Raw genomic sequence first — 15,125 nt, 5'->3', positions numbered from 1 at the left:
TCCACACTAGAGCTGCCTAAGTAGGTTGACACCAGCATTTCCCAAAATACACATTAGTCATCAAGTGCTTAATATATACACAGATGCCCTCCATTACCAGCCCTAGCATTTGTGGGCAAAGACTAAGAATTTGGAACTAACCCTGGACTTGCCTTCTGATCCTTCATAGGCCATGCCCATTACTGGTCAGTAAACCACCTTTTCCTTCCCTTAGAAGGAACTTTAAGAAGACCCAATAGTGCTGGGCAGTGGTGGCGCACACCTTTAATGCCAGCACTCAGGAAGCAGAGCCAGGTGGATCTCTGTGAGTTCAAGGCCAGCCTGGTCTACAGAGTGAGATCCAGGACAGGCACCAAAACTACACAGAGAAACCCTGTCTCAAAAAAAAAAAATCAAAACAAAAAGATGACCCAATAACTATTGCTTTAGGTGTCTGTTGAGCTAGGAAGACTCAGATGACCAGGAGATAAGTGTCCTTTGGCATGAGGCCTCAAGGATTATGACTAATGGTTGGGACCATTGTCCTGTGGATATGCTGGGGAGAGCTTTTGTGAAGACATTTTGCTCTTTTTTTTTTTTTTCTCATTTTTTGAGACAGGGTCTCATGTGGAATAAATTGGCCTGGACTGCTATATGTAACTGAAGGATGACTTTGAATTCTTGATCCTCCCACCTCCATCTCCTGAGTGTTGGGACCACAGACCTACAGCACCACATGATACAGTTTAGTTTTGCTTCTGGTTTTTGATTTTTCAAGACAGGGTTTCTCTCTATACCCCCAGTGGTGCCAGAACTTGTCTACAGACCAGGCTGGTCTCAAACTCAGAGATCTGTCTGCTTCCCTCCCAAATGCTAGAATAAAAGGCATGCATCACCACTGCCTGGCTACAATTTAGCATTTTTGATCATTCTGTATTGTCACTTTATTTGGTAGATACACATATAAACAATTTTTTTTTAACTTGACAAAAATTGCTGTGCTGGGAATGCAACTTACTTGGGTAGAGTGCTTGACTACCACAAAGCCTTGGGGTTGATCCCCAACACCACATAAACCAGTGTAGTGGTGTACACCCATTATCCCAGAAATTGAGTGGTAGAGGCAGGATTAAGAGTTCAAGGTCATTCTTAACTATATAGGGAGTTCAAGGTTAGCATAGGCTACCTAATACCCTGTCTCCAAGAATACATTTATGGTGTATAGCATCATCCTTTAAATATTGATGCATTGTGGAGTGGATTAATTAAGGTATTTAACATGCATTACTCATACCAAGCTTTTGGTGCTGAAAACTTACAAGATCTGTTGAAAACTGATAATATCAGAGAGGAGGGCTCGTTGACTTTTTCCTCTTATTTCACTGAATTTCACATCCTTAACAGATGGTAGCCTTGCGTCTGGGGTACAGCTGCATCACATCTGTAAACAGACGCCATGATCTCTGGGATCCTGGCCATGTACACACAGTGACCTTCAGAGCCTGAGCTGGGGGAAGCTTTGGTAACACATGCAAGATGAACTGTGACTGTGAGCTAGTGGCCGATCGTTGACACTTGCCTCTGATTAGAGCATTCTGGGGGTGTTGGGAGCCAGGGACCCAGTGTGTGGAATCTGCTCGGGTGCTGTTGACTTCTGCCCTCTTATTTACATGCCTTTAGATTATGTCGCATGTCTGCTCAAAAAGGTCCCAGTAGGGGGCCGGGCTGGTTGAGTTGGATGGCAGCCTTCCCAACCAAGATATGATTCCAGGAGATGCCATGGTGCTGCAGCAAAAGGCCTGACTGGAAAGTCTCCCTCCTTACCTGTGTCATTGGGAGAGCGTGAGCGGACACCAGCTTGCTACCCTCTGGCCTCTGATCAAGACAGTCAACACCTCGTCTTCACTTTGTGACAACCTCTTCCGCATGCACGACATTTATCAAGGGCCATAATGGTCTAAGTCCCAGTGAAAGAGACCGAGTTCTGCTTCTGAGGAAATGACCTCAGAAGGGTAAAGAAGAGAAGCGGCAAAACATCCCCTCTGAGTCGCTTCCTAGGCAGGGCAGCCCACCCTCTGCCTCTCATCCTCTGGACACTTTGGTTGTGAGCCTAGAGTGGCTGAGTCGCCTCTCCAGCTGGTTTCTCTTACTCTTTCAAAGTGGTAGACAATAGAACTGGCCCTCCCTAAGGACCTGCTGGCAAGGAGAAAGAGATCATTGTTCAGTGTTTTGAAAGAAGCTGGAATGAAAACATGATGGAATTGGCTTCAGCCCCACCTGGCTGCAGGTTCCCGGGGAGGAGTGTCTTGATTAAGTCTGGCCAGTGTCCTAGGAGTACCTTCTTCAAAGATCTACCCTGGGCCCTCTGTTGACCTTGACTGCTGCAAGGGGCCCTTTTCTGTTGCTTTCGGTGCAGTCCAGGCTTAGCTGGCTGTCCACAGTCTAGGCAGGATTTCACTGCAGGGAGAAAGGAAGCCCGGGCATCACTTTGAAACCTGTAAGCATGTTACTAGTCAGTGTGTGTGTGTGTGTGTGTGTGTGTGTGTGTGTGTGTGTGTGTGTGTGGTTTGTTTTTTACTGGTCGTTTCAGGTCGTCTGGACATATACACTGGCATCTATTCCTACAGTAACTTGATTTGATTGGATTGGATTGGGTTTTGTTCTCTTGAGGCAGTGTCTCGCCATGTAACTCCGGCTGTCCTGGAACTCACTTATCTTAGGCCAGGCTGGCCTTGACTTCGAAGAGATCCACCTGCCTCTGCTTCTCTGGTTCTGGGATTAAAGTTATACGCCACAATGCCAGGCCTTATTGTGACTTCCTAACCCTGAATCCAGTTTGGTCCTCACCTCACCTCTGTTTAGCAAAGAGGAAAGAAATAAGATAGGGAGAGACGATGGTGGATATCTGAGGTGGCCTTGCCCGGCATAGAGAGGACAGCCAGCAAAGCACCAGGACAAGGACTAGGGTTAGGGCTGTTTACTATCAAGGAAGCTCTAGAACAATGCGTGGTTATTCCAAGTGAGGGCTTTTATCCCCCAGGGACTTATACTAATTAGGATTGCAGCTGGTAGGCCAGAGGACATCAAGTGGTATAGGATTAAGGGGCTGGACGTTTTCTTTTTCTCATGGAACACAAAGTCTCAGGTAGCAAGGCCAGGGCCAGGATGACGTCACCCTGATGCCATCAGGGATCCAGGCTTCCTTCTGGTTTTCAGTTTAGTGGCCACCCTCACGCTTGACACTGTGTGCTCCCAAAATGGCCATTCACCACAGTATCACATAGACGTTTCAGGCAGGAAGGGAGCCAAGCCTGTTTCCTTTGAAGAACTTTCTGGAATGTCTCCACCTGTGAGTTTTGCTTATACCTTGTTGGCCTGAATTGTGATCCAGGACCAGTCATCGGCAGGAGGGGCTGAGTGCATTACTGCCATGAACAAACCTGGGTTCGTTAGAAGAGCAGACCTCTGGTGGGCAGCCAGTGAGCAGCCACAATGGTGACATGGGAACAACAGGAAGGATCCCTTTATTTTTGTCTTGCAGTCTCATTCATTCATTCATTCATTCATTCATTCATTTTGTCACACTGAAATGCAAGGAGACAAATGGATGGGCACCGTTCATGGGTTAGGGTTTATACTCTAGAGTCTGCACCTCTCAGAAGAACTTGTCCCAGAACTTGCTAAAACCACATTCAGGAAAAGGAAGCATATCATCTTCCCCAGTATAAGAAGGCAGAAAAGATGAAACAAGGATTAAAAAGCCACCAGCCAGGCTCAGTCACTATTACTAATAGTCATTAGTAACGACTCACTGGTGTAGACATAATTTTGTCCTAGCTTCTTAACAATACTCTGAGTTAAATGCTGTTATTTTCTTACAGGGGAGGAAACAGAAGTTCAGAGAGGGTAAGCAGCATGCCTGGTACACCCAGCATGAGGCAGAGCTAGGATTCAAATTGCAAGCTTGTCACCTCAGCACGAATACCAAACCTGACTTCCTCTTTACGGCTGTTCATTAGCTCTGACTCACTCCTGCATACCGACCTTCCCTGCCAGAGAGTTCAAGTTTGGGCCTCAACAAAATTGGCAATGACTGGAAAGAAAGGCTTTGTCAGGATTGCATGTGTCTGAGCTAGACCACGCAAGTTCAGAGTGCACGCAATGCCTGGCTGTGTTTAAGCTCTCAGACCTGCCTCGCCTCCACGCCCGGCTCCAATGTCAAACTCTGTTACTAAAACTCTGTTACTACGCAGCTGATTACAGTACCTCTCCCTCTGTAGACACTCCTGTACTCCTCTTCCTCACAGGTGTTCAATCTGCTAATCCCGAATGTAACTGTCCCTTTGAGCCATTTCTCTCAAGACTTAGACTTTGAGTTGACGAGATGGACACATTCTTCTTGAATATGGAGTCTTGGGAGCATCTTGGCCGTCCAGAGCTCAGGCACATAATCCTTATCCAACTTGAAGCTGAAAGAAGTATTAGAGTCAGGTCCCATGAGAAACCACGTATACTAACTTGATTTCTGTAGCTGAGGCTCAGACAGTGCAACTAAATGCCAGCACGTAGTTCAGAGAGGAGTGACAGTGACTCTCTTCACCACAGCCAGCCAGAGCCCCTGTTTACACAGTACTGCTGTCTATTTGGGGCTCATTAGTATTTTCAAAGAAAACAGCCTGGTCTCCTAGAAAGAACCCGTCTTCAAAAATTGACCAGCACAGCATGCCTGTGGTCCCGTGTGTCAGGATAGTGAAGGGTAAAGTGTCACAAATTCATATTCTGAAAGTGCATCCATGCTCAGGAGGGGTGGTTCCGCTTTCGGCACCTCCTGTGAGGCGGCATCATAAAGCCCAGAGACTCCAGGCTTGGCTCTAGAGATGCTAATTTCTGAGTGTCTCTCTGCACCAGGCAGCAGCCTGGGTTTTGATTATTCACTCATTTACACTTTGAGTTGAATGTGCCAATGCCTGTGCCCTCTTCCAACACGGCTTTCACTTTGATTATTCACTCATTTACACTTGGAGTTGAATGTGCCAATGCCTGTGCCCTCTTCCAACACGGCTTCACTCGCAGCCTGGCTGCTCCTAGCCAGTGATGTAAATGTACCAGCTGCTTCCCAGGAGCCAGTCCGAATCCTGCAGGAGGGGCCTGTCCCTCTCCCAGGCATCAGCCTGCTGCCTCCAGCCTAAGCTCTCTTGCCAACCATGGTGGGTCTCTCCGATCTCCCATCACGTTATTGGAGATGCCCAGAGCTAATCCTCTTACTGGCTCATGAATTATAGCGTGCCTTAATCTACAGACTCCAAGACAGATGCACTATCATTTTCTGATTGTGGGGACATGAACAGATTTGCTTAAAGGGGCGGCACTGGGCTGACTGAGGTGGTCAGGAGGAAGGCAGCAGCTGCTCAGAAAATGAAGGCGCTTTTGCTTCTGGTTCTGCCCTGGCTGAGTCCTGCTAACTACATTGACAATGTGGGCAACCTGCACTTCCTGTACTCAGAACTGTGAGTCCTTTCTCTGTGCCTGCATCTGTCCCTTCCCCTCCCGACCCTGTGTGTGTGTGTGTGTGTGTGTGTGTGTGTTGGATGGAGGTGGCTTCTGAGTCACTTTCTCAGCCGGTCTATTCTGTTTCCGGCAGTAATTCTGCATATATTGCATGTGTTTTAATAAAATGCCCTGTGGCGGTTAGGCAGCATGCTTAGTACTCTGTGACTTAACAGAAAACGTCATCATCTTAATGGTTCTGCCGCTTCCCCAACAAGGCATCCCCCCAATTCTGTGAGCATGTGTGTGTGTTCAGCCTTTTCTTGATAAATTGACTTCTTTCCCTTTCCATAAATAGAACTGAGAGAGCAATTAAGATCAGGGCTTGCACGCAGAGATGTGCATCTTGTATAGGGATTTTTAATGACTAACACAGTCCCTTTATTGACACCATCAGAGCCAATACCTAGAGACAGATGTAGTGTCTATAAAGAGAAAAGATAAACTTATGCATTAAAAGTATAATTTTATTTGTATTTTTGATAATTTTTAAATATATGGAAATAAAGAACCATGTCACTGATGTCCATAATCATATACATCAATCTCAAGATTAATATTTTAGCAAACTCCAGGCCATCCAAGGCTATGTAACTTTATAGCAAGACTGCCTCTCAAAAAATACATACATACATATATAAAGATATATATACACACACATACATACACGTATATCTTTAAAATTGTCTTGAGTAAATGTAGCTGTCATAAAACTTCACCCTCGAATAATTTATAGTATACTTCTAAAACATAAATATATTTTCCTACATGCCTAGTGTCTATTTCATGAGAGGAAATGACCTAGGTCCTCTAACTTTGAGTATTTTTCTGGCTCCTTTGTTGAAAGGGCTGCAGGCTAGTGTGGGTGGTTTCTATCAGTCACAGAAGATGCGTTGCTCAGCCAACAATATTTACAAAACGCCTCCTTGCAAACCAGACAAGAAGCTACAGCAAGGATGATTTTTCTTTCAGGGATGGGATTTTTCTGTGTAAACCAGGCTGGTCCGGAACTCTCATTCTCCTGCCTCAGTTCCCTGAGTGCTGGGATGACAGGTGTGCTCTACCAGGGCTAGGAGAGAAAGCAAGGAATCTAAATTGGGGTTCGTAGAGCTCTGGTTAGAAAAACTTAACCGGGTCTTCCTTCGGTTGTGACTTCACTCAAGAATGTGTGGAGACAGACAGTACTGCTTTTGTGCTTAGTAGGACTAACCAGTTTGTCAAAGACAGTAGCTACTCAGTAAATGCTTGGCAAATAGAGGAAGACACTTGAAGGCAAGGTATTCATTTTAGAGATGCTAACCAGACAGGAGTGCCTGGTCTACCTAACTGAAACGTGGCCCTAGTGCACCGGAGATCAGAAAACTTAGAGAAAGAGTTTGGCCTCAACTTGAATTGTGGGAGCCCCTGGGGAGATTATGCCATCGCAAAAGCCTTCCTTGGAAAAACACACAGTGGGAGAGTTCACTGGGACTGTGCGAAGTCTCCTTCCCCTCTCCCAGCGGTGACTGAGGTTGGGGTGTCCAGAATGCAGGACCATAGCATCCTTTCTGCCTACCCCAGCCACCTGTATCCTTGTCAGTCACTGTGAGTGTTCCATGGAGGCTGCAACAAATGCCCACAAACTGGGTATCTAGCTACCTATTCTTTTGGTGTTTTGGAGTCCAGATACTAGAAATTGGGGTGTGAGTCCACATCCACTTTGACGTAGTGGGAAATCCTTCCCTGCACTCCTCAGGGTCTGCTCTAAGCCACCCTTTCACTGTGGCTTTGTAACAAACTCGAGTTTGTCTCTGTCTGCATGTGACCTTCCAAATTCTGTTTTGTCTCTTTCTCTCCTCCTCTTCTTTTCCTGCAGCACTGGGTACCTAACCTAGGACCTTGAACATGCTAGGAAGCCACGGAACAGCATCCCAGCTCCTCCTCTTGTGAGGATATTGTCACTATGCTTAGGCCTAATGGGGATAGTCCAGCGTGATCATATCGTGAGACCCTTAGCCTAATTTAATTTCAGTCCTAAATAAGGTCACATTCACACACAAAGCTGAGTGGAGTTATCTTTTGGGGGCTACTGGTACTCTGGCCTACTTTAGATGCTATGGAAGAGCCCCTCAATTTAGTTACCTTCAGTCTTATAGCCAAGTTGAAGGAAGGATTTTCATTTTAGCTTATCAGTTTTTGTCCTGTAAGTATCTGGCTCAGAGTCAAAGTCTCTCTTGGATTATCTGAGTGGACACAAGGAGGTCACTCCGAAGCTCTTCAGAAAGTGTGGTGCTATAGAATCTCCAGGACAGCATTTCTAAACCCATTGGTCAGGACTTGTTAACCATCTCCAGTTACTGAGGAGGTGAAAACTGTCCATTTCTGGTTCCCAGAGAACTTTGGGGTGTAAGCTGGACCCTGAAGTAGGTAGGAATTAGGCATGACGAGAGGTGGAGAAAACATTTCCAAATATCAAATAGCACTGGTTATTACTAAAACTTTAGCAATTTAATTCCGAACCATGCAGGGGACTTCTCAGCTAGTTTAATCCCCTGAGCAAAGGCAGCAGGAAGTGAGTCTGTGTCCTTAAGGTGAAGAACTTCATCTCCTATCTACCCTGGTCACCAGGACCTCAGAGACAGAACCATGGGGATTTCCCGGCTCCCCAACCCAGGCTCTGTCACATTGATGAAGCTTGCTTTAGGCCCCCAGTGCTCCCAGATGCAGAGTCTCCCTTGAGTTCCCTACCTACTAGCACCAAGTTTCACCCACTGGGGACTGATCTGGGACACTGGAGCTAATCAGTAAATGATTCAAAATTGGGCGCAGGACTGCCCCAACTCACATGCCTACAGGAACCTGTTAGAAAATGTTCAAAATAGAAGTCACTTAGGTAAAAGGCAAAGTCCATGGTGAGGTCTATGGCCAATTATAGAATCCATGTGAAGTAGTTGTGTGTGTGTGTGTGTGTGTGTGTGTGTGTGTGTGTGTGTGTGTGTGTACATATATAAGACACATATAATATAATATATAATTCATTATGTGCATAATACCTAATGGCATTCTAATTTAATCCCACCCAGAAGATGGCTTACGCATGCTCAGTTTGGCCTCGGGGACCAAGAGTTTCTTGCTGGCAGCTCCGTTCCTCTTGAAACACAACCTTTGTCTTTTGTTGCCTTGGTCGTGGGTTCTAATCTGCAATTGGAGGCAGGGAGTCCAGGGCGGTCCCAGAGGCTGCACCGTGGAAACAAGTGCTTCGTGCTGGGGGCCGTATGGTGGTGGGAGAACACGTGCTTGACATGCACAGGGCCTGGGCTCTGCCCCGGGCCCCACACACTCACATTCGTACACACAACAGTGCCAAGGTGAAAGCTGCTCTCTGAACTTCCTAGACCCCAAAGGGAACACAGGCAAGGACCTCACCCGTGGGCCGTGGAGAAGGGGCACACAGGATGTGTCCATGAGGGTCTGAAGGACAGGTGGGTTCTCAGGACCACCCCAGCCTGCTTTTTAAAGTTTGTGATTCTTAGGCCTTAACTCAACCCTAGTAAAATTAACCTCTTTTGGGGAGGAGCCATCATTTTCTTCCTTGAACTATCCAGATAACCCACGTGGACCATCATTTCCCATTTCCGTAGGGAACAAGCCTTCCGGGGTGACTCTGTGGCATGGTTATTAAAGAGCCCTTTGTTCCAGCTGGGAGCCACCATCCCCTGACTTCTCTGATGGCCGCCACCTCTGTGCCTTGTGTGTCTATGTCCCTTCTCTGGGCATCGCTGAGGACTTAGAGTTGCACTCCCCACATAGTAGTGCGTGCTTAGGAGGGGTGAGGAGATGCTGGAGAATGTCCACACGCCCAGCTTCTGCAAAGCTGAGCCCCAAAGGTTTAAGGTAAACTGAATGGGGTTGTTTCCCATCTCGGCCTGCTTTGTGATTGAGGGAAAGCTGCGATAACAAAGGCATTCTGATCTTGCTCACGATAATCCCAGCCAAGCTTCCCTCAGAGGGTCTAGAACACAGCTCTGCCCTTGGAGAACTGCGGTATAGTCATCACCTGTTCAGTGACCCACTATGGCATTCACAGCATTTCTTTTCATTTAGACTACATACTTAGTTCAGCAAAAACCCCCAGGGAAAAGCATTGGTGTTTGGAGTACAGCATGCGTCTCATCGCCCGCGGCGGACCTTTAGGAACATGTACTGAGAACTGGAAGGCTTTGTGTTTCCTCCACCTTCAAAGTTCCTACTCCCTCTCAGCTTTGGGGGTGCTCCTTGCTGCCACTTTCAGGGGGCTGTTGTGACCTGCTGGTGCCGGTGGGGCAGACTGAGCGAGCTGTGAGCAGGCATGCAGTGCAAGTATGCTGAGGCTTTGCTTTTTAGAGGACACTGTCTGTCCACTGTAGGGAGTTCTCAAAGGGCGGCTCGGCATGGTGACTAGAAGAACCCATGTCCATGAGGTTAATGTGACTCTGTGACTTCTCCAGAAGGCAGGAAGTACCGTCGCTCTCTAACTTGATAAACAGTTTGGATTTGTGAGTGGAGTCACTGTTCATAGTAGCCACTCCAGGATCTGGAGAGAGAAACTACGTTCTAATCCCTTGGTCCCTATGAGACAGTCATCTGCATGGACGTGGCCTGGCCTGTTCCCACCAGAGTTGTGTACTAGAAGTGTTAAGATGAATGATTCTAAATGTGCAACTTGAATCATCTCAGGCTGTGGAGGGACAAGGTCTTCTGGAGAAACTGCCAAGAACAGCAGGCAGGATGGGAGTGCTGTGTGCATCCTTCTTGCAAGCCGGGTCCAGTCCACAAGTCAAGGGCACAGGGACACAGATCACCCACCAAGTGTCCTAGGACCAAGGACACTAAACACCCACCACCTCCTGAGAAGATCCTTCGCAAAGCATCTGCCAAGCACACCTGTGACGAATCACCCTGACTTGCTGCACCAGAGGCTTGGCTTTGGAGCTGTCAGTCAAGTCTAGTTGGGCATTCTGGGCTTGGAAGTGAGAAGTCGGCTTGCCTTAGCTGTGTCTGTCACTCACTAGGTGGTCTAGCTGCTTGCTTTCCCTTTTCTAGGTCAAGGTCTTACAACAGTCATCCCAGTGTTTCTTTTTCCTCCCTTGTTGACCTTGGCTGTTGGTCTGTGGACTATAGAAAGCCGGGGGCATCTTCTATGGAGCCTCCGGGGAGCAGAGATCCACACAGGTGTGTCTAGATTGCTGCCTTTGGATTCTTCTAGGAGGAAGAGAAGGGACGAAAGGAATGACGTCAGCACCCATTTCTCCCTCATTGTCACTCTGTCTGTTAATGACACCCAACACACCTGAAGGCCACACTGCCTGGCTCAGCTTGATGGATTCACCAGCCAATGTTGTTCAAACTGACTCTCCAAGAATTTGTTTGTTTTTCAATGATCTTGAAAGGAAAAAAAAAAGTCTCTGGACTCTGGATTTTTCTTGCTATATGTTTTGAGCAGCTGAGGCCAAGTTTTGATAGGACTCCAAAGGAAGGAGAAAACATTTACAGATAAAATGGGCTGAGGTGGAGAAGCCATATCCCAACACCAGGTGAAGCCCGATTTCAAGGTTTTGTTTGGGTTCAACGAATGTCTTCAAAGCATTTCAGTTGGGGTCGGAGGCGGGTGGGTAGGGCACCAAGGAAGGCCTCATACATCAGGCAAGTGCTCTCCCACTGTGTTCTGTGCTCAGCCTTCAGTACATGCTTTCCCATTTCCCCTTAAGTTTTAGACTTGTGTATCTGGAAGGAAATTGAAGCTGTATGTTCCTGATCCATTTATACTAGGCTTACTGAGTGCTTCTTTGTACTGATTCTTTGATGTTCACAGAGCATGGTGACCTTGTTCCATGGTTTTGTTTTTTGTTTTTTGCTCCTTGATAGTCCACAAGTTCTCTTTTGGCAACAAGGCAGCAATTCTGTTTCCTAATTCTTCACTGGTATAAAACGCTCTTCCTTGGAAAAACCTCTACTCCATGCAAACCCGGCAGTTTGGAGAGGCTACTCAAGGGTTGACCAGTTGTGTTTATTTTCCTAGTTGTGTGACTCTGTCAGGCAAAGTTAGGATTTTTTTAATAGTCGTATTAGTTCAGGTTTGGTTCATTGACTTTCATCTTCGTTTTAACTTGCTACGGTGGAAAATTTTGGACAACAAAAGGGGAGAGGAGAATAGAGACCTTCTGGGTCTCTTCCATCCGTCGTTAGCAGTTCCCAGTCCATGGTCAGGTTTCTTTCATCTGCATGCCCTTGAACTGTTTGGAAGCAAATCTTAGACATGACTACCATTTTTAATCTGTAAATATCTCAGCATTTCATCTCTAAAAGGTGGTTTTGTTTAGTTTGGCTTCTTCCTTTTTTATTGTTGCTGGTTTTACTTAAGAAAGGATATCACTATATAACCCAGGCTGACCATGAACTTGGGGTCCTCCTGCCTCAACTACCCGAGCTCTTGGGTTGTGACCATGTGCCACCACTCCCAAGAAAAGAAATTCTTAAGAAATGTGACAATAACATGAGTACCACAACAAGACAAGCAACCAGTTCCTTAACATCAAATAACCAGTCAGGTCCAATCACCTCCACCTTTCATTATCTGTCTTCTGACAGTTTGGTTGTAACTTGTTACCATATTCAGTTGTCTTCCTCCTTTGCCCCTTCCTCCTCTTCCTCCCCTTCCTCTTCCTCCACTTCCCCTTCCTCCTCTTCCTCCTCCTCCTCTTTCTCCTCTTTTTCCTCCTCTTCCTTATTCTCATTCATGCTGCATTGGTAGAAGAGTGTTGTCAAAGTGAATTTGGAGAAACATACCTTTGACAAGGTACAAATGCTAGACTAACATAGATTGTAACTTACTACCCAAGTAGAAGAAGTCTCCCAGAAAGACCCAAAGCCTTGCGTGCTCAAGTCCTTAGGAATTTATTTGCCATTTTATCTGAGTTCAGTTTTTTGGTGACAAATCACCCAACATTTGGAGGAATCTAAAAGAGCACAAAGAGGGAAATATCTTTCCCCCAGAATAATAGTTTCCCATGGTTTTTAAATCATGGGCTTATATCAATAAGGAATACATTCATATATTCATATACCTGTCATGTATAGTTATTTCTATACAGAGCTATGGACATATGCATATATTTCCATATATACTATCATAAATATATCTATGTAACTCGTAATCTGTATCATCTGTACATAGTTTATAGGTATTGTCATACTATAGGTATCTATAAATTTTGCACATGTCTACTACTACATTAATAAATACCTGATGGAACATGGGCAAAACCATTTTAAAAGGCAAAGAAGTTGCTGGAGTTTTATGGCAGCCTCCCCTCACCCTGCTCCGGGTTTCTTGCACTTTGGCGACTGACTGCTCCTTGAGACATGAGCTCTCTGGACTTCTTGGCATAAGAACACAACATTCTCAAAGTTAACAGAGGACAGTTTCTCCCTGACAATCTGGGGTGGGTCTTGGAAGGAACAGGCAGGAAATGGCCCGATTTTGCAGGCCAAATAAAACTTGAGGCCAGAGCAGCAGACATCCTTTTTTTCTTAGTCATCGTCCCTTTCTATAAAAAGGAAAGGGACTGTCCTTCTCGGTGGCCTCTCTCCCAAGGAGCCCTCTTTTTGCCCACACTGCTTCCATGACATCCCGAGTGGCTCAAGCCTTAAGACTGCTAAGGCCAGCTAGGGTTCTTTGAGGGATGCACATGTACCAGGAACCCTGGGCCCTGATCAACCCCATAGTAACCCTGCTTCGGTGCGGGTAACTTTCCTCCTGACTGAGCTGCTTGTTCTCTTGCCTGTCTTTGGAGTAGCAGGCATGGTGGTCCCTTCCAGTCTATTTCTCCTGTGTCACCTCTTGCACGCTCTCCTGAGGCTCTGGGCGCCCTTCCTAAGCCTCTCCCTTCCCTAAATCACTCTACCCAATGAGAAAGGAAGAAGCCAGGGCTACATGACAGAGAGGAGCCCTCTTGTCAGCCCAACACTATGACTAAGTGGTCCTCATGAGAAGAGGGAGGCGGCATGGCCTGGTGAGTGGCTACCAGGGCTACTCTGGAGTCAGGCTGGCTGACTCCTTACATGGGGCAATTTGGGGGCTAGTTCCTCAGCCCCACTGAGGTTTCTTCACACAAAAAGGAAGGTAAGAACACCTACCTCACAGGTGGTTGTGAGCGCTGGATAAAATATGAAGTATTTAATACAACGCCTGGTATAGAAGAAGCCCTTATGTTGTAGATTTTGCTAATAATGGCAAGAATATACAGCCCCCAACCTATTTTAGTATCTCTGAAACAGACAGCATACAAAGAAATGTGGTCCCGCTTTTCTTGGTGACTGAAATAACAGAACATTCCCCAATAGACGGAGTCTTTGATGTGAGGAAATTTGGATCACAGCTTTGTCTCCAGTGAGCATGGGTAAACAGAGCAGAGGGACCGGTGACATGGCTCCTCTTCGCCTGCTTCACCAGAGAGGCAAGTGACATCTGAGGCGGGGTGGCGGTCATCTGGGAGTGAAGTCTCGGGAGAGGCCTGAGCTGTTTGTCAGCAAAGGGCCACACTTGTCTGGCTCCTTGCCTCAGCAATGGGTCCTGGACCACACCTGCTGCCTTCCTCCTCAGGAGTCACTCCTCAGCTATTCGGCTCCCTTCTTGTTGTTCCCTCGACACCACAGCACCTACTTCCTCTTCCCTCTCCATCTCCCCCTTCCTCAATTAGAAGATGACGACTCAACCCCGCACATTCCTTGGCTGGTGGAGTCTGGTGATACCTGCTGCTTAGCACTGTAGCTGCTTAGAGCCTCAGGAGGTCTTCAAGGGACTCTAATGACTTGTTCTGTAAATGGAGAAACTGAGGCATCATAGTTTACCCAAATGACTCAGTCCTCTCAGTTACAGGCTGTGTGACCCTGAATAAGTCATGACATTTGGCTACATACAATATATTCGTTATTGTACGACATGCCCTCAGGAGCAGTAAAACTAGTTGTTAGCAGTTTTGGCTAACAGCTTTGGGTGACATAATACCATAGGTGTGACACACGTGACCTTGCACATCACCCATGAGGAACTGAGTGTCCTCTGATGGAGTCTGACTTCCTGGGCATGCTCAGAAAATGGCATCATGGGACTTCCCCGTTCCATTTTGTATAAGTGCAACCTGGGGCCATATGATGGTAATAAAGCTGTAGATTTGAATGCAGCATTCCAAGATCTTTCTTTCTGGGATTCTAAAGATTTCATATACAGAGGTCTGCAGCAAGCTACAAACTGCAAAAAAAAAATGTGGCCTCTTTGGTGGTGTAGCCACTGCCGAAGTAGCCATGTTCCTGAAAACAAACTCCCATCCATGCTCCCGTAAACAGCCCTGATGAAATTCACCAGGTCATACACATGCGCACGCTCGCACACACATACAGAGACATACATACATACATACACACACACACACACACATACACACACAAAGACACATAGAGAAACATGAAAGGAGTGGACTACTTTGGAAGAGGAAGGAGATTAGCAAGGCTGAGAAGGGGGACAAGAGAGGGTAACTAATAAGGGTGGGGATTATGATCAAATTACATTATAGGTGTGTATG

At 46.6% G+C, this 15,125-nt stretch overlaps 1 protein-coding gene across 2 annotated transcripts in view; it reads left to right on the top strand.

Annotated features, from left to right (window-relative positions):
* The window catches only part of Lnx1 (ligand of numb-protein X 1), a 117,457-nt gene that overhangs the window by 29,197 nt on the left and 73,135 nt on the right, over positions 1-15,125 (top strand). Inside the window, exon 1 of one of the 2 annotated variants that reach the window (XM_006979710.4) lies at positions 5,119-5,486. The exons of the other annotated variant lie outside the window; for it this stretch is intronic. Within the exon in view, the coding sequence (XP_006979772.1) occupies positions 5,395-5,486 (92 nt within the window). The 5' untranslated portion in view covers positions 5,119-5,394. Of the gene's footprint in view, positions 1-5,118; positions 5,487-15,125 lie in introns of those variants that run through there. 2 annotated transcript variants of the gene reach the window in all.

The sequence above is a fragment of the Peromyscus maniculatus genome, chromosome 10 (assembly GCF_049852395.1).
Source record: "Peromyscus maniculatus bairdii isolate BWxNUB_F1_BW_parent chromosome 10, HU_Pman_BW_mat_3.1, whole genome shotgun sequence".
Classification (NCBI taxonomy): domain Eukaryota; kingdom Metazoa; phylum Chordata; class Mammalia; order Rodentia; family Cricetidae; genus Peromyscus; species Peromyscus maniculatus.
Note: the sequence above shows the minus strand (reverse complement) of the source record. Positions and strands in the feature narration are given on the sequence as shown.